Here is a 20,284-nt window from a genome sequence, read left to right on the forward strand (position 1 = left end):
CACCAATTGACACTCCTCCAAGCGCATCGTACGAATTTGGACCATTTTGGCGCAGATTTTGGTTCCTTGATTCGATTCTGGTTTCCAACAATTCTTCATTCTGATGCTTTAAAAACAGTTGAGAGTATTTGATATTTGCTTGGGTGGAACTTGCAAGTAGAATTGTCCATTTAACAGCTCATCAACACGTCTCCATCTCTAGTTCCTCCACTCATAAATCATCCATTCTGTTGCTTGTACCTGGTAAGCAGACAACAGTCATGAAGCAAGGTTTCCTCCACATAAACACCTCGGTCCTCATGCGTGGGCACAGTTTGACCATTGTGATGCCACTGTAGCTCAACTGAAGGGTCCAAGTATGTGACAGTGCACTGAAGAGGAAGACGGTCTCCCTGGAAAACCAGCTGCCTCTGGGAAGGGATCAAATGAAAGAGGGGCATCTCCAGAGCTCCATCTAGGAAATGAAGAGAGCATAAAACAGCAAGGTCAGCATATCAAGCATCTCTTCACCTATTGCTGACGCATTACGGTAGTGCATGAGCACAAGGGATAAGTTCTATATCCTTGTGATGAAGTGGAAAATTGAGACTTTTTTTTCCTTTTTTTTTCTGTCTGTAGACTTAACATCTACGAATGCAGCATCAAAAATACAATTCACTCCCAAGCAGCAAGCCCACAAAATAGCACTGTAAACAAACACATTGCGTCAAGGTCATACTCTTCACACGTCAGTCCCACATGTTGTTGCTGCGAGAAAAGAAGAGCCATTGATAAAGCAGCCTTGAGCACTCCTCTGGACTCTCCTTGACTCCCTGCATGTACCTCACAATGGAAGGCCGTCGTCATACCACTTATTGGATTATTTATAGTGCCGTGGAAGCATACTCCTTTGTTTTGTTTTTTTGTCAGCACGTATGATAATGCTAAAGATTAGAAGACTAGCTGTGTACTGGCACGTGTCTAATTTTTACAAATCTCCTCCAGAATCTGCACACACAGCACATATCTTATGCATGATATTGAACTCATGCACTGTCGAAGTAGCTGTCCACTGACTGTCCATTTTTATTTACGGATCGGGATTAGCTCGCCAGCAAATAGTACCACGTTGGGAATTATTTCAGAGGGTCTTCAATACAAGGCTAGACATTTCTTTGGATATGCTCCAAAGAGCAACACAGTATTTGCCTCCACTTGTAAGGAATCAATTTTGTCCGTTGCTGCCTTTTGACAGTCAATTTGGCGTATGCTTCATAAAAGCCTTCCATACCTCAAAACAGAAGCTTAAAAGAGACATACAGAAGGATTCGTGTCATCACCAGAATGTATACAGCATTACTTAGCAAAGCTATTTGGCTATAGTAGAATAATAATAGCACAGTGTCTGACATCTGTTTACATCACGTGTGACGTAATTCATAGTATGTCCATGAATCTAGAAAACACTTGTGAAGTTAGACCTCTCGAATTCGTCAGCATCAAAACCATCCAACTACCATGCCTGCGATAGAACAATACAGCTCAAACAACAAAGTTGATGTAAGATCAATGATACAAGATTAAAAAAGACTCTCTCTCTCTCTCTCTCTCTCTCTCTCTCTCTCCTCCTCTCTCTCTCTCTCTCTCTCTCTCTCTCTCTCTCTCTCTCTCTCTCTCTCTCTCTCTCTCTCTCTCTCTCTCTCTCTCCTCTCTCTCTCTCTCTCTCTCTCTCTCTCTCTCTCTCTCTCTCTCTCTCTCTCTCTCTCTCTCTCTCTCTCTCTCTCTCTCTCTCTCTCTCTCTCTCTCTCTCTCTCTCTCTCTCTCTCTCTCTCTCTCTCTCTCTCTCTCTCTCTCTCTCTCTCTCTCTCTCTCTCTCTCTCTCTCTCTCTCTCTCTCTCTCTCTCTCTCTCTCTCTCTCTCTCTCTCTCTCTCTCTCTCTCTCTCTCTCTCTCTCTCTCTCTCTCTCTCTCTCTCTCTCTCTCTCTCTCTCTCTCCTCTCTCTCTCTCTCTCTCTCTCTCTCTCTCTCTCTCTCTCTCTCATTTACCACTCTCTATTGCCAAGTTCTATTGTCCATAGCTTTGACTTTGTGTAATTATGCTAGTGACTGACTGCATAAACAGCATGGTGGCATTGACCTGCAAATTAGCCAAATGTTAATACTGTTGCAATACTGCTCTGAGCCACAACGTGGCCTTGTATTTGCACATTGGATTCTGCCGGACCAAAAAACAATTAGTGGTTGCAAGTCAGGTAGTGTCAAGGAGAGACAACACCATTACTAAAAACCAACAGTAAACATTGGTGTTTCTGGGAGCATAAAAGTATATCCGTGAGCCTTTGGCAATGGAAAAATCATTCACTCTGTTGACCAAAACTTATGATACGGTGAAACGGTCACCTCTAGAGCATGACTGATTAGATTGTTTATACTACACTTAAAAATTAAGTCTGCAGTAATAATCAAAACTGTTCACTCTTTTACGAAGCATTGGCAGCAAACTTCTTAAGTTGAATGTATGTGCATTGCATGCTGAAAATATTTTAAATCATGTTTTGATATCTACATGCGATACTGTATCTATCCAACCTATCGTAGATCTGTTAATCCTCTTTAGAATGGCTCATGAGCGGAAGCCTATGACAGTACATTATATATCTCCTTCACTTCAGTTCTTCTACCGGAGGCCCGAGAGGGTGAGTGTTGAGGCCTGTGGAATTCCAACATATTTGTAGCTGTCCTGCACATCTGTATGAAATGTAGGAGGAAGAGAGAAAAAAGTATGGGGGTAAACATCCACACAGAAAGTCTGAAGTTGCGATTCAAACCGCACACGTCAGAAGTGCATGTGACGTGGATGTGCTCAACCCTGGGCCAATTTACTCCAAAAACATTGATTCCAATTGACTACGTCAAAGGCTTTCAACATGTGATTTTCTACTGCAATAATTCATAAAAGGTAAACGTTTAAATAGACCTTCAAAAAGTATTAAAAATACATTGTTAAGCTCTTTGGTACTCTAAACAGTAATGATTGAACAGCAAAAGATTCTGTCATTAATCCTCATTTGCTAAATTCATATTCCATCCATCCATCCATTATCTGGACCGTTTGTACTCACTAGGGTTGCGGGGTGCTGGAGCCTATCCCAGCTGTCATTGGGCAGTAGGCAGGGGACACCCTGAATTGGTTGCCAACCAAACGCAGGGCACACGTAGACGAACAACCATCCGCGCTCACACTCAAACCTAGGGGCGATTTAGAGTGTCCAATCAACATGCCATGCATGTTTTTGGAATGTCGGAGGAAACCGGAATACCCGTAGGAAACCCACGCAGGCACGGGGAGAACATGCAAACTCCACACCGGAAGTCCATAGCTGGAATCGAACACACAACCTTTGCATTGTGAGGCCGTTGTGCTAACCAGTCGCCCTCATTTATTTTCCATTTACAGTATTTTTTTCCATGAGTTGCAGAGGGTAAAGGATTACGTAAAACAAACTGGTCAGAATAGCTCAAGCCCAATGTCAAATCAGTTTAAATGATGATGATTATGATGATGATATTAGTGTATGCAAAACTAATGGTAACTCAACTTCATTTATAAACCATTTTAAAAAAATGATGTATAAAAGGAGCAATACATGGAGTCAAAAGCAATGTTAAAATAACACACAGTGAAAACAGTAATATAATGACACTCATCGAGAAAAGTACTTGAACAACAGCATTTTGGACCAGTTAGAGTCACTTGAGGGAGGACTGGCTGACTCCAAAATCAAGTGCTTTACAGTAATCCAGCGGAGATACAATGAAAACATAAATTACTATTCCTAAACGCTGTTCTGACCGTAGATGCATGCAGTTTACTTGGGTTTTTTTTTTTATGCTCTACAAATTCTACATCCATGAATTCACATTTGAGGTGGTCGGTAACACACAATTTACCCAGCACTTACATTCCACTGATAAAAAGTACAACTTATCCCATAAGGCCACGCTTCTACAGAGCGAGACTTAGCTCATAACACATGGGACCAGTGGGATAGATATGGGAATATTACCATGAACTGTCAGGCTGCCGACCTTGTGTGAGGTAAGAGTGTGAAATGACAACTTGAATTTATTATCTTTCAGACACACCACATCAACAATTTTGCTTGTCTAATAAACTTTACATTGACTTATGTTATGAGAGCACAATAATATGTGACTAGAATATAATATCAGTACACTGTATTCTCATAAAACCATCTTGATGTCACCGTGATGTAAATGTATGATACATACTGTACACCGGACAAGAATATTCTTCAAACCCCTATTTAAATGTCTGGTTTTGTAATTTTAAGAAAAGATAAGATTGTAAAATTTTAAAACTTTTTCAACCATTAATATGACATATAACCTTGAAAACAGTGGAATCTTGTAGGGAGTGGAAGTAAAAATAAACAACGGAGGTATTGTGGTTGCATAAGTGTGCACACATAACTTAGTAGCTATCTTCAATACTAATTACCATATTTTCCGCACTATAAGCGGCTACTTTTTTCCTAGATTTTGAACCATGTGGCTAATACAACGGTGCAGCTTTTCTGTGGATTTTTCTTTCACCGGTAAGGGCGCTCTGTAGTTCAGAAAATACGCTAAATAAATCTCGTTTTTTTTTGTCTCTTGGGTCTGTTCTGTTTTAATTAGCAAAGTTGTTGCTTTGTTAAAAGGCAATGTTTTCACAATCTCTTTATGTACCTTTATGTGCATTCACAGTACAAAATCGTTCTGTACATGCAGTAAACATTTTTTTAACAAAGAAAACTGCGCTTTATAGCCTGGTGAGGCTTGTATATCGTTTTTGTTTTCCCCCCAAAAAGGCTTATAGTCCAGAAATATGGCAAATTAATTATCACATTCAAATTCATTAAATAGAAGTAATAATCCGTGATAATCGGGGGCCAACATTTTTTTATGACTAAGGCCGAACCATACAGAGATCGCGGTCGGAGGGCGGGAGGCTGACAAAAAAGGGACAAATGCTGATTTCATGTATTGATTCTGTTAATGCGGAATGACCCATATCCAAGTAATGCAACTTGAATCATCCAATGTAAAAATCCCGTCTAAGATGAGGAGAGGACACATTTCCTTGGTTTTATATTTACAACCACCAGTAAGAGGGCAGACATAATGCTGATGCGGCCCATCTTAACAACGTGAAGCCATTTGAAAATCCCTTCTGAATGACACTGTTGCAATCGCACACGCCGCATACCACACACACACACACACAAACAATTGTGAATCGTCTCCAAGCTGAATTAGGCATCGTAAACAGGAGGTGCTGCGACGAGGCCAAAAGATCCAAGCATGGCAAAAGTAACAGAACCAGAAAACTTTTACGGAGAACCCATAATAGATGCTTTCAGGCCTGAGAGAAGTGTGGCTCTTTCTAATGCTGGATGTCATCAGTGGCTCTTTCACTCGTAACTGAACAGAATGATCTCGTAATTGCACTGGATTGTGAGTGCAAATTCAAAACGCATAATTCTGATTACATAAAATAACCGTGTGAGGTTTTGTGGTGCAGCAATCTCAGAATGATGCAGCCCGTTAATACATAATGACAGATAATGCCTTTCAACTTTTCAGGAAAGTGTATTACATCAAGAATGCATATAATGCCTTCTTTCATCAAGCACACACACATCCAAAAAACATGAAACCGTAGCCAACAAATAACCAATGATTTTCTCATTCCAAAGCTATATACCCAGGCGGGAAGCAGATGTAGGGACAAGAGAAGGATGAATCTCTTATACGAGACACAATTCCCTGTGGACTGCAGCATGACGCAATGGAGGGGAGTCAAAAAGAGACGAAAGGCAAGATTGTTCATCATTTACCAGGAATTTAGTTAAAAAAAAAAGAGGTTTAAAGAGCCGGGATGTTTCTTTTTGCTGGAGCTTTAAGTCAGTGATGAGCTAATTTGTTATTTTTGGTAACTCTGTGGATGCTTAGACATAAGAGTAGAATGTCTGACTGAGGAATTGCAAGTTGGTAGCAGCTTGTGGTTATTGCCACAACCTTTTTTGTCTTGTGTACCCCCTGAAGGATTTTGTCATCTCATCAGTACCACATCACGCATTCGTGTTGATGATTCTTCTAACGTAGAACGTAACACAAATGAATATCCATCCATTATTCTGAGCCGCTTATCCTCACAAGGGTCGCAGGCGTGCTGGAGACTATCCAAGCTGACTTTGGGCTGACTTTAGGCGGGGTACATCCTGAACTGGTTGCCAGCCAATCGCAGGGTACACAACAAGACAACCACTCACAAGCACACCTAGGGACAATTTAGAGCGTCCAATGCATAATATTCCCGAATATTCAGTTGTGGTCGGCCAACCGGTTATATAGAGCATGGCCGCCTCACAGATCAGAGGTGCAGGGTTAGATCACAGGCTCCGGACTTCGTGCATGGTGCTTGCATGTTCTCCCCGTGCCCGGATTTTCTCCCGGTACTCCGGTTTCCTCCCACATTCCAAAGACATGCATGGCAGGTTGATTGAACACTCTAAATTGTCCCAAGGTGTGAGTGTGAGAGCGATTGTTTTCTTTGTGTGCCCGGTGATTGGCTGCAACCAGTTCAGGGTGTACCCTGCCTTATGCTCGAAGAAAGCTGGGATAGGCTCCAGCACCCTTGCGACCTTCGTGAGGAGAAGCGGTTCAGATAATGGATGGAAGGATGTTTCTGATTACTGCAGCCTCTGCAATGTGCTTGTGTACCCTCAGGGGCACGCGTACCCTGGTTGAGAAACACTGACTTAGGTTATATAAGCTTTGCTTCGCTAACAGTTGTGCAAATAAACGGAATTTCAAAATGTCATCCAAATATTAAATTGAGAATCATTAATAATTAATCACAAACAAAAATAATTAGGCAATTTAGCAATTGTGGAGAGTTAGAAGTGAAGAACTACGCCAAGGAATTGTGGTTCTTGATTTAAACTAGCAACCCCTCAAGTGGAAGCCTTTTCCTAAAATAAAAAGGGTACTGAGTAGGGCACACGTGTCACAAATGCCTTTTGTTAACAAGAGTGCTCAAGGGTTCCTCTCTGGAACACTGCCACTAAATCATTGGCTTTGTTAAACAGCTCACAGCAGGTGACAGATAACAATGAAGAGGAAAAGCTAATATAAAAAAGAATTGAATTAGGTGAAGAGTGTGCCCGTTGTTATAAGATTTGAAAAAGTAATGTTCGACTATTTTTTCCAAATGGGGCCTACTGTGCCAGTGTTTAGCTTGATGAAATTAATGTCATGTCCTCTATAAGAGGGATAGAGGGCTGAGTATTTTGTGGAGTATATTTTCTGTTTGTAGAACCGTACTATTTTGCACAGATACATTATTTATTTTTTTTATTTATTTTAAGTCAATTCCTAAAAATCTGGTGGAACCACTCATCAAGTCAGGTAGTCTGAACATGCAATACACCCGATATGCTCCCTAGTGTGGTCGACCGTGATCGATCACGGGCTTAGAAGCTGTTCATGTGCTGTCATGATGAATACCTCTGTGCTGTCTTTTAGACCAGTCATTGTCAGGATTTCCCAAAATCAGCCACTTTTTTTTACCGTTGGGGGTATCACTCTTCAATGGTGACTCCTCATTCTTCTCCTTGTCAAGAAGTTTCTGCTGCCTGAGACATTTTATTCAACAGGAGGCGATCTACCTTACGTATCCCGAGATCATTGCTGTATCATCGGGATTATTGAACACGGTTCTGACGTTCCGAGTTCTCAACCAACCCCCATCTTAGTGGACAGTTTCAGGACACTGTAGTGTACAGTCTCAAGATCCTGGACTTTGGGTAAAAATCATGGTCCATTGTGTGTACGCTGGTCTAACTAAAAGATTATCATGCATGTTATCATACGAGGCATCAGGATAGAAAGAAAGACTTTGGAAAATCTTGCCAGACCTCACGAGGAGTCAGTTTAACAAGCAACAAGTTGTTAACCAGTAATGCTTTTCTGCTGGCATTTCACTGCTTAGGAGACTCAGTCAAAAGGAAGTATCTTCCTTAGAAGGATACCATTAGCTGAGAAGATGTGTGAATATGTGAAGTAGAGTGACCCACATTCAGGGCAGGAGCTAACGCCATTCATGTCACAATGGACTGTCCAGCCATGCAAGTCAGAGATGTTGTGACATTAAGACAGCAGTTGACCATGCGGATGGCAGAGCAGAAGGAGCAGCAGGTGAAGATTTTTCAGGCTGAAGGCCAGGCAGCGAGGTCGGATGGTAACATTATCAAATGGTCAGCTCCCCAATGTGTTTGTAATTGTTGTCAAATAGTAGAGTGTTATATTAATGTCACATTTCACAGTGGATATATTCTTTTTACACTTGAGTTAAATGGAAAAAAAAAATAATAAAAAAAAATAAATAATATATATATATATATATATATATATATATAGAGAGAGAGAGAGAGAGAGAGAGAGAGACTTACGTTCCAAAGAGTGTTTTACTATTTTAAAGTTCTAGTTAAATTTAATTATATAAGTTACATTATTCTTATGCAAATGATCCTTTAAGCGCTGCCTGTACGGTTAATTAAGATTTCATGATGGCAATAATTTGACTCTGGAACAACTACACTCAATTTCTATTATTTACGCATGAGAAAAAAAAAATTGACATCGGAACAGGTTAGCATTCGACCAGCGTCCCCGTTTCCACAGAGTTAGCAGATCTCCAGTCAAATATTGGTTTGGCTGGATACGATACAGTCAGAGAGAAGACGCTTACCACATGTGAGCTGCTGTCCTCTGAGATTGCGAAATTCCAGGCCATGGAGGTGGGTGGGAAACATGCATACCGTGTCGTTGGCAATCCTCACTGATTTGCTTCGAGCCCACAAGAGAAGCCACTTCAGCTGACAGTCACAGAATAAAGTATCTGTACTGAAGTGCCTGGTGAAACAGCAAATTGTAGTTACAAGCCTGTTTGTCTTAGATTTATCCAACATAATGTTTTTCACAGCCCAATATATTACAAATGTTTTAGAATGGCTATATTTACATTTTTTCTTATCACATGGTGCATTTATCGTTAATGCTGAATTATATTACGATTCTTAAGGAGCATCAACATTATATATAGAGAGAGAATAAAATGTATATAGACTGGGAGTATTTCTCTATGAATATACTGAGCTCCTGTGTTTGTAATAAGCAGAATAACGCTGCTGAGCGGAGGTGTGTCATGTTGGTACTTAAACAGCATACTAAATTAGATTAGATCAAATCAGTAATGGTTGCAGCCAAGCAGTGCATCCTATTTCGCTTCAATTGCTTCAACAAATGACAATAATGCATCTGACACATTATAATTGCACGCATCCTTAATAAAGTTATGAGAGTATTTGTTCTTAATTCAATTTTCCAGATTCTCCCTGAATCTAAATTCTTGTCATCAAATGCAAACAAAAATAAGATGTGTTTTCTTACAGTACTCTGAGAGCCACAAGGTGTGTGAAGAGTCCTACTGTCAAAGTGGAGAAGATATTTCCAGATAAATTCCTGCAAGCAGAAAAACACAGTTTTCGACCCGATATGAGTAATAGTTATACAAGTTGCAATAGCCACCCATCTATCCATCTTCTTCCAATTATCCGGGGTTGTACTGTGAGGGCAGCAGCCTCAGCAGAGAAGCCTTCCCTTCTCAGTTTCTCCCAGCTACTTAGAGCTCATGGAGTGAGGGGCTAGTGGGTCAGCCGATAGACATGGATGATCATCTCCCACTTTTTGCCCAAGGTCTCCGCGTCATAACCAGATGACCAAGACACCTCATCTAGCTTCTCCTGATGCAGAGGAGAAACAGATCTACTCTGCGCCCTCTCTTATGCTGCCGTTGTTAGACCGAATGCATGTTCAACTCTTTGATACAATACGTATAAAGTTAATGCAGTTCACCTGGATAGGTGACAATTGATTGATGCATTTGAGGCCACGCGTGTTGGGACGAGCACATTTTCTCAAATTAGTGAATTCGAACAGAGAGACACACATGGCGTCATGACAGCCAAGCCAGTGTCAAAATTTTACGGTGATACTTTATTTGAAGTTTGTTCCTAAGACTCTTAATTTTGACCTGACCTGTTATGAACATTAATGAATCCTTATGACAGATGTCATTCAGTGTCATTGAGTCTCTTTTGTTGCAATGTTGGCATTGACCAATGTATCAAAAGTGAACAAATTTACCAAATGACACTTCATGTCATATATTTTATATCAAAAGTGACTCATGTCCAGTCTAATGAACAAACTTCAAATAAAGTGTTACAGGTTTTACTATTTACGTCACACTCTATACATACACAGGGTGGCCGATGCAGGTAGCGTGGAGAAACAATGTAGGACAAACAAAAAAAGCTGAAGCCAGCTGCCGATAAAAGCCAAAATGACATATGCTTGGCAAATAGTGAGCAAAAAACTTGGCATGTCTCGTAATTGAGTTTACTTATTTACAGCTATTGAACTGTAAACCAAGAAAGCAATGGTGTTTCGTACTAGCTAAAATTTTAGCACAACCACTTGCCACCTGACTGACTCGCTTCTGTCAAAGGACAAGGAACAGCGCTTCCTCTTCTCTGCTGCGAGGTGGCATGAATGAAGCAGCTCCATTCATATCCCGCGATCAAACCAAAAGCGACATTTCGTCTTATGTCTGAACGTAGCATAATGCAGAGAGAGCCCAGAAACCTTGCAGCAAGGAGGAAACTCATTTTGACTACTTGAATGAGTGGTCGTGTTCTTTCTTATTCTCATCACATATATTTCACACTCAGCTGCACTCCGTTTGAGTGAAGGTTAACATTCACAGCTTAAAGCCAATAGAACCACATATCTGCAAAATGTACGAATACAATACTGAAAAACAATCAAAAGAGAACCCCTCAAAACTTTGGAAACACAAAAATTCTACCCACATGACTGAGTACAACGTTGACTGCAAACCAATACGACTTTCTGACAGGAATCACTTGTTTTACAGAAATCAAAAGGACGGTATCAAGGGATCTATTACCCTGCTCACACCCACCATACCTAATAGGACCCCCACTCCCAAAGAACCTGGTTTAATGCCAAAAAGGCAGATAGGGCTCCTTCTTCAGCGAGGCAGCAAACTTAACCGGGTTCTGAAAGAGATCACTACAACCTTACCACCTAACTATTATAACAGTTTAATAATACTACTTAAATAAAACTAATAAAAGTGACGAGATCTCCAAAATAAATATTATCAATAGAAACACATAACTTACAATTTTAAAAGATTGCCCAGATCCAGAAACATTTCAGGGAAGAGGCAACCTATTCTGTTGTTGGACAGGTCCCTGAAATGAGAAAAACGGTCAGCGTCAAATACATTGTTTAAATATTGTTGCCAACTTTATTTATTGAGCACTTTGAAACAATCGCAGCTGCACACAAACTGCCGTACATAAAGAAAAAATGAGACATCTAAAAAAAAGAGATAAAAATAATGGTAATAAAACACTGTAACAATGCCCAGTCTCATGCTCCATGGAAAGCCAAAGAATAAAACAGACCGAGAAGGGGCTTTCCTAACGTTTAACGGAAGGTCATTCCAAAGGGAGAGACGGGCAACGGAAAAGGCTCGATCCCCGTAAGCCTCCTCTTAGTCTTCACTACCTCAAATGGTGTCTGCTCCGCACACCTGAGGCAGCAGGCAACTACGGAGGAGCTAAGAGAGGTAAGGTGGAACGAGACTATGGGGCCATTATTGTAGAAAATCCATTTACAAATGTGCATTTCAATCCACAAATGTGTAAAAATAATACGCATCTGTAACCACAGTCACAAATGTGTGACATAAATCTGCAAATGCATAATTGAAGTCCCAAATATGTCGCAAGACTCTACGAATGCGTGATTGAAGTCACAAATGTGAAACGAGAATCTACAAATGAGTGATTGAAGTCACAAATGTGAAACGAGAATCTACAAATGAATGCGTGATTAAAGTCACAAATGTGAAACGAGAATCTACAAATGAATGCGTGATTGAAGTCACAAATGCGTGGCAAAAATTGCCCCCTCGTGGTCTGATTGGGTAGCTACGGAGCTACACACAAGTCTCCGGATACGCATTTGCAAATCACCACACGTTATTTGAGACTCGTGCACGGCATGACTGTACGCAAAAGTCACATGAAAGAACGCAGCCAATCAAGAGGACCAGTGTTTACAGAACGCGTGCTTACGGGTTTCTGTACGCATTTAACAATTTGTTTGTGCATAAAAATGTAGATTGTAGATTATCCTTACACATTTGTGACTGTGGTTACAGATACAGATTCTTTTTACATATTTGTGGATGGAAATACGCATTTGTAAATGGTTTTTCTACAAAATTGGCCCTATACGAGACCATTTTAAGACAAAAACAAAAAAAAAGCTTTCAAAAATTAAGAAGGATTCGATTTAGAAGAAAATCAAAATTGAGCTCTTTTTCAAGTTATGTCTCTCATGAAGGCCCTCTAAAGCCATTGCGTATTGTATGTAATAGAGCATTGTACATCTGCGGTATTGAAACACCTTTTCAAGAGTGGAAAATGAATTTTTGCACAATCCTGGGGAGGTGCCAAATGTTAGGTCAAGTTTAAAAGATCACTTTACATCACCATCAAATGCTTGTTACTTTAACGCTCCGGTCCTCGAGGGCCGCTCTTTTGCCCGTTTTAGATGTGTCCCTTCTGCAAAACACCTGATTCAAGTGGTCAGCTCATCAACAAGCTCTGAAGAAACCTGAAAACGACCCTGATCATTTGAATCAGGTGTGTTCCAGGAGGGACACATCGAAAACATGTAGGACAGCGGCCCTTGAGGACAGAGTTTGGACATCCCTGAATGAACCGAATGAGATGTGACCATATGCAAATGAGCAACTGTGTTTCTTATCTTTATTTTATTTTTATTTTATTTTTTTGTAACAGTTTCTCACTTTTAATGAATTAAATTGATTCACAAATTGATTAAAAAAACAACAACAACATTTTTTTTTACACTATTAGGTTACACTGCAATAAGCAAAAGCAGAGGTGGCGCAGAAACTCATTTGTGGGGGCATTGGAAAATAATGCCTGCCCACCCCGATGATGTGGCCAAGTTTAACTGTGAACCACTAAACATGATTACTCCTATTCCTCGCACCTCTTCATCGACTTAGTAACCTTGTTTAACCTTTTCTTCGTTACATAACCATTGCTCATATACTTGCACAAAACGGGAATTGAAGAGGGGTTTGCAAGTCTGTGGATCTGTGCCCTCGCTCTCTGTAATTAAAGACCAGCTTTGCTGGAGCAGCTGTGGGAAAATAAGCAGAGAACTCACATAATGACCGGTTGGGGAACACTAAAATTAACACTTTGCTTCTCTCAGAGTTCGGAAACACACACACACGCACACGCATACAGAATACTAGCGATTCGGTTTCAACTTTTTTGATTGTTTTGAACTCGTTCAAGTATTTTCATGAGCCATTGCTCTACATTTAGGCTTTTAAGTGAGTGACAGCATTGTACTTTGATAGTCTGGGCTGACAAGGGCACAGGCAGTGAGTTAGCCACGGTGATATTGATTAGAGTGTGTGCGTGTAGGCTTGTGTGTAGGCGTGTGTTTCTGTGTGTATACACGAGTACAACATTCTGAAGTTGACTGTATATTAAAAAAAGAATCATTTTTAGCATGTTCCCAGTTATGAATAGAAATATCAAAACAATTCCAGAGTGATCATGATCTGATTCATATTTTTTTTTTCTTCAGCCATCTCCGAGCGGCATTGACGCAGTGACGTTAGACGCAGTCGTGTATATCATACCCCTCTTAAAATAATGGCCCGTCTCATATTTTTTATGCCCTATAAAGCTCTTCAAGATGCAGGCCAACTGAAAATTCTACACCGTAAATGAAATAATCAGAACTGGCTAGTTAACCCTTTTTTGGCCGGTCAGTCCCCCGCCCTCTGGCCGCGATCTCTTTAACGTTCGAGCCTCGACCGACCCAAGTAGCAGGTGGGAGGGGCAGGTAACGTGATGTCTGAATAAGGAAATATAGGCACGCTCACGTCTCTTCATACACTGGCACTTTTGACGCATTCGGAGGCAGTTTTTGTCATTTGGCCATTTCGCGTGTTGGTTCATCACACGCACGAGTTACGATTCGTGGCTCGAACAAAAATCAACCTCCGGCTTTAATAATTGAACCCTTTTTTAAAATGTGTCACGCCTTGCCCTTAAACTAGCCGTCTGACAGGCCTCAGGGCCGGACCATTCCGCCCCCGGGATGGACTGCCCAGCTCTGGAATTTACTATTAAATACACTATAAATAGAATTTGGTTCAGATTTATTTTGTTTCCTGGGGAAAAAGAAAGAATAAATGACTTGAGACATTATTTTAGAGACAATATGATCAAATGAAGCACTTACAGCATAAATACAAGAAGGAAACATCCTCGTCTTTTCTCCCTTTGGCGATATGGGGATAGGCACTTTCAAAATAAAACACTGATTTAAAAATAATTGCACTGGTACCAACTTTACATTTCACATTGGCTCCATAAAGAGGGAAGCTTGAAACTTACAAATTCTGCGTGGGCCCCAATGCGGCCTGCAGGCTATCTGAAGCCGTTTTTCACACAAGCAAAATGATTTGCTTTCATGAAACTGTACAATATATCTTAGTTAATTTTGACATATAACTGCACATAATATGTTTTTGTAATCTCCAAAAGCCAGATGAGTGCTTTTCTTGTCCCCTAAAGAAGACTAATACTAGACTCCATAATACTTACAGTCTCCTCAAAGTCAGCAGACCACGGAAGGCCCAGGGCTCCACTGTACTTATCAGATTATTCCTCAGATCCCTGAAGAGGACAAAATAGAAGGAGTCAGAGACCAGCATTAAGGAAATGAAGGAGAGGCTGCGAACACACGCTTTCCATGGAACCCTGACTTCACATAAAATCATAGTACATGGTAATATTTATAAAGAAATAGCAAACATAAGGAATAATGAGCTGTATAAAAATATTGTTATACCACTTTGTTTTATCAACCTTTGCCCAAACATCCGGTTCATATTTTTTTTCGAGGTGAATAAAATTAAATTATTGCCTTTACATTGTTAATAATTGTTTGGTATGCAAAACAAGTTGCTGGTTGTTTTATACTTTATTCATATGAATTTTGTTCAGGTAGTGTGGATTCCGGCTCCTTTCCTCTTTCCTTAACATCCTGACCACATCCAGCCGAGAGGGAATAACACACAATGTGGTTTTATTCAAGGACTCCACGTCAGCCACCATATTAAAAAAATAAATAAATAAATTCAACACCACCAACATTCTCTCCTCTAGTTGTCTCAGTTTAGCTCAAGTTTATTGTGAATCCAAATCTATACAAGTGAATGAAATCTTTCTTTTATTTGATAAAAATCAGGATGGATTGGAGTCAGTCAAAAGAATCAAACAAAAAGCAAAAGTTGATCAAAAAAGGATATCACAAGAAAAAATCTACAAATTAATTATTGTAGTACAGTAATAGTTAAACCTGACACAAAAAGGTTGTTGAATTAGATTTACTGACAATGAGAAATCGAAGGTGGAATGGACCCTGCCCTGCTTGTGAGGCAGCAGCTCTCATCACTCTTTCAACATAATAAGGATAAAACCAGATCAAAAAATTTTAAAAAGCTTGATTTCACAAGAATTCAAATCGCAAGAACTACAACAATTAGCTTTGCTAAACTGTTTCACTTTGGTTTTTCTTTTTTTTGTCTGGATAGAAAGGACATGGTACTAAAGTGTGAGTCTTTATATTTATTTTATTTTACACACTTTTCCAAAAGCAGTTGTGTTCCTCCGAAGTTTGGGCTCACTATAACAACATTGACATTAATAATAAAGGTGGATAACATTTTGTACTAATATACATGTTCTTTGTACATGAATATCAGATTATATGTCAATAAAATCCTTTTTCCCCGAGCAAAGCAAAACTGATTAAAATAGATAATTTTGAGACCATTTTTTTGTTTTTGTGTGCACAAATTTGCATATAGTAATAATAATAAATGACTTACAGGACTATGGGCAACATTGCAATATTTTTTTTTAGAAAAATCAGCACGGTGCTGGTTCGTGTGGCCTGCTTTGTCAGCATGGGTCACAAGAGCCCTTTACAAAAAACAGAGCTTTGATGATCTCAAAATCGTGTTTTTGAGATCACGATTTCGGTCTCAAAACGATAAATCGTTCAGCCCTAACTTTCAGTGCATAACTCAAAATGGGGACCAAATTCCTGGTTAAGAATGTCCACATCAATTGAATTATTTTTCTCACAAATTAACTTTCTTTACCAATGAGTCTCTGAAAACAAAACAAACAAGCAGTTTGGCTTTGGAGCCTTATTTTATATACTTGGCTATTTCTTAATTCATTCAAATATGGCAAGTTTGTTCTCTGTGGCAAATTTACAAGACATGTTTTTGTCCATTTTCAGGGTCTTTAAAATGCTGTACAAATCTGAGACCTGCATTATCCAGGACTAAATAAACATTCACATATTTGCTCTTTAAACAGAGCAGAGGAACTTACTGAATAGAAAATATACCAGAGCTGCCTTCTTGAAATAGTATCTTTTTACTCCAGTCAGGTTCATGAACATGTAGCTCTCTAATCCAAATAGTCTTTGATCGTGTGCAACGTGCCACTAAAGAGCAATTGGAGGGTGCCGGCACAGAAGTCATCCATTGTGCCCACAGCATCTTCTCTCTTCTTGACCTGTGTTACCAGCCGTCAGCTGCTTTGCTGAATTAGCAGATAATGCTTCATGTTCCATATTAACGGACGTACTTGGATTGCAAAGGTTAATTCTCGATGATTACTGCACTGTATATGTTCGGTCAAGAAAAAATATAATCCGGTTCACCATGTGTCATATTAGGTATTTATGAATCAAAATGCCAATAAAACTAGCTAGTGTTAGATTAAAACATTAACAAACATCTGACAGCTAGTTATTTTGTGAATCTACGGTAGTTTTTATTATTACCTTTTTTTAAAAAACAAAAAATTCCAAAAAGTATCAATTCTCTGCATTACTTGTTTTTTTATTTTTCTGATTAGTATAGACAACTAATGCAAACCAAGAGAGTAAATAAACTACTTTACACTTTAGTTATGGAACAATATTTCATCGCCACCAGACTCAAAAATTATCTGGAATTATGTGTGGTCGTCTGAATTACGTCTGCCCAAATGTCTCAACAATCAGAGGAAACCACTTGAAAGACAATGCAGCTTCCCTTTAAATGATTATTTTTGCATCATCAATCTTGTGTAGGTCACTCTTTCCCTATCTGGTTGACTAAACCATTAATTATTAAGCATGGGTCACGGCCCACCGCAAAATGATTAAAATTTCTCACCTGAGGACAGTAGGACCACGGGGGGGAACATATTTTACCAATTAAATACAAATGAGTTGTCATTTAAATAAGAGGCTTATTTACAGTTTCGCTTCCTGCCACTAGGTGATAATAAAGTATCAGATTTTCTGTACATAGAAGTAGAGTAGAAGCAGTAGAAGAAACCCAACAGTCTTAACTTAATTTGTGAAAGGAGTTAATGAGGCAGAGCAGTGTGTATGAAGTGTGGATTAACGTTAACCAAAAAAACATTGAATATAAATAATAAAAAAAACAAAAATCCAACACAAGAGAGTCTGTTTACTTTTCAAAATGGTCTACAGCGACAGAAAAAAAGTCCATCATGACAATGACAAGCAGCCCAAAAAGTACTTTGCAAGGCAGCTACTTTGTAGCATTTTCCATAGCAGAGAAGCTCGTTCGAGATGCAGCTGTGAAGATGCCTCATGCATAAAACAATCAGATGGAATGCTGAAAAGAAGCTGCTGACGGACCATCCCGCTGTCAAAAGACACCGTGAGTGACCACATCGCGGACATGTCTTCCGACAACCAAAAACTGCTGGCGAGAACAAATAACAACCAGTTTTTCCTCTTTGCATATCAACGAGACCAGCGACATCATAAAAGCCAGCCTGCGTTTTCTTTTGTTGCAAGCAGGTCATATCTGGCTGCTCTACCACATGACATCCTAGTGGTAGATGACTCTCAAGAGGAGTGGTGTTGTTGTTTGTTTTAACTAAGGAACGAAGTCTTCTCTTTTCTTATTGAAAAGCGTTTAACGTTTCAGCATTTTAAACCTAAGTCAATAATGAGCATGTTTCACAATCAGCTAACAAAGACTGATAATAAATTAGATCTGTACTGTTGTTTCAGTCTATTTTAAATACAGTACACAAACACAGTATGTATGTTTGTAGCATGAACAACCCCCCAAAAAGTAAATATGTCCACACTGTTACAGGGTATGCAAAACAGTATGCACAGAAGGGTCGCTGTGTTGTCAATGACGTTTTAATTCAATAACAAAAGTAATATTAAAGTTGCAGTCTTGAAAATATCTGAGCCTGTATTTTGCTTCTCTGTGCACTTTCAAATAATGACTTTTTTAAATAGAAATTCAAGAAACACAAGTCTTATATGATGCACCTTGCCTGAAATGTTTCATGTTGAATTTCCATATTGAGGAGCATATAATTCCTAGACAGTCTGCATCACAAATATCCGTCGTCTCTCAAATCCTTTAGACTCACATTCTGATGTTCTACTGTTATAATTGTTACTAAAAGCAGTCATGAAGGTTGACTTCCATCGTTCACGTTCTTGTTCTCTCTTACTGTTGAAACTGTTTTGCAAGGTATGTCGTCAAAAACAAGGCAATACCACAAACTTGTTGAATCATTTGAACAAATAGCACCCAAGTGGAAAGCGTAGCCTACCTAACGTAAACATTAGCAGTTAAGCCAGACAGCCACAAGACAAAATCAGCAATCAATCTTGTCATCTTTTGATCGTGCACATTTGTAAGTAGCAATGGTGCTATCGCTGTATGTAGGATAATAACTTAAAAATTGTTTACATTTTAAATTATTCTGGGCATGATCATTATTCCTGAGGCTCCAGTTTTAGTCGTTTGTGTTGTTATATTGTTCTATATTTGTTGCACAGTTGATGAATTTTTTAAATGATAAAAACGTTAATAAAATGGTAAAATGTCTATAATTACCATTGTTTTCAGTATCACTACTTTAAAAATGTCAATTTAAAAGAAATGAAAAATATTGATTCTTATTTAATCTGATTAATTACTTGATGAAAAAAAAATCTACAGATTGATGAAGAAAAATCTGGAGTTTTAGCTTGATGGTGGACAATTTTACACTTAATCCATGTGAACGATATTGGCCAATCCCATGGCTGATCGGTATTGGAATCGTCACTATAAAACCTTGATCGAAACACCGCAAGACAAAACTAATGTGAAGGGTTCCTTTTTGGATCAATGTAAGCATTACACACACACACACACGCACCCACACACAGTCAATTATATACAGTACACTTGCACCGCACTAACCCAGCTACACACCAATAGAAACCAGAGAAAGAAGAGTACTTAACTATTAAGATAGCTGTATTGATTAATCATGGGCTCAGTGAACATATCCCAGTATTGATTCAGTTATCAGAATCCTATCATATTTGTAAAAGGCCAAGTTCCACATGAAGTAGGCAAATAAAACAGCCTCCTCCAGGCAATTGGGCACTCATCCTAATGGAAAGTGACACCGTATGATGAATTTGATTGCCCACACACTTAATGAAATGAGACGATGGAACGCACTCATTTGTATCACACTAAGATCAGGAAGGAACTTGTGTCTGTATTGTAATTTGTTTCCACCAAATAAGACAATGTGTTTCTATTTTTGTAGACAGTGCACGTGTGCTCGGGCTTAAAAACTGGCACATCTTGATTTACATGCAGGTGCAAGCCTCCGTTAGCGTGTATAACGGGCATTTGAAGATGACGAGCTTTAGAGTCTGTGACATCTCAGCCTGGTTCCGACCTTGCGCATTAAACACTAACATTCTAATTTAGTTTTAATTTCTCGTAAAAAAATAAATAAATAAAATAGAACATTAAATAAACAATTTTTTTCTTAAGAATTTTTAGGGAGAAAGTTCCAGACAATAACCCCGGGTTTTGATATTGATATTGACTCTGCAAAGTCACCATTAAAGCTGAAATTTACATACAGGTTTTGGAGAAAAGGTGA

General features: G+C 39.2%; 1 protein-coding gene across 1 annotated transcript in view; it reads right to left on the bottom strand.

Moving 5' to 3' along the window:
* Positions 1–20,284, bottom strand: part of adgra1b (adhesion G protein-coupled receptor A1b) — a 157,203-nt gene that overhangs the window by 109,927 nt on the left and 26,992 nt on the right. Inside the window, exons 3-7 of the mRNA XM_088305075.1 lie at positions 14,870–14,941; positions 11,318–11,389; positions 9,498–9,569; positions 8,797–8,960; positions 241–454 (exon numbers count right to left, since the gene is read on the bottom strand). Coding sequence (XP_088161201.1) covers positions 241–454; positions 8,797–8,960; positions 9,498–9,569; positions 11,318–11,389; positions 14,870–14,941 — 594 coding nt within the window. The remainder of the gene's footprint in view (positions 1–240; positions 455–8,796; positions 8,961–9,497; positions 9,570–11,317; positions 11,390–14,869; positions 14,942–20,284) is intronic.

The sequence above is a fragment of the Idiotropiscis lumnitzeri genome, chromosome 9 (assembly GCF_059441095.1).
Source record: "Idiotropiscis lumnitzeri isolate Australia: NSW breed Sydney's pygmy pipehorse chromosome 9, RoL_Ilum_1.0, whole genome shotgun sequence".
Classification (NCBI taxonomy): Eukaryota; Metazoa; Chordata; class Actinopteri; order Syngnathiformes; family Syngnathidae; genus Idiotropiscis; species Idiotropiscis lumnitzeri.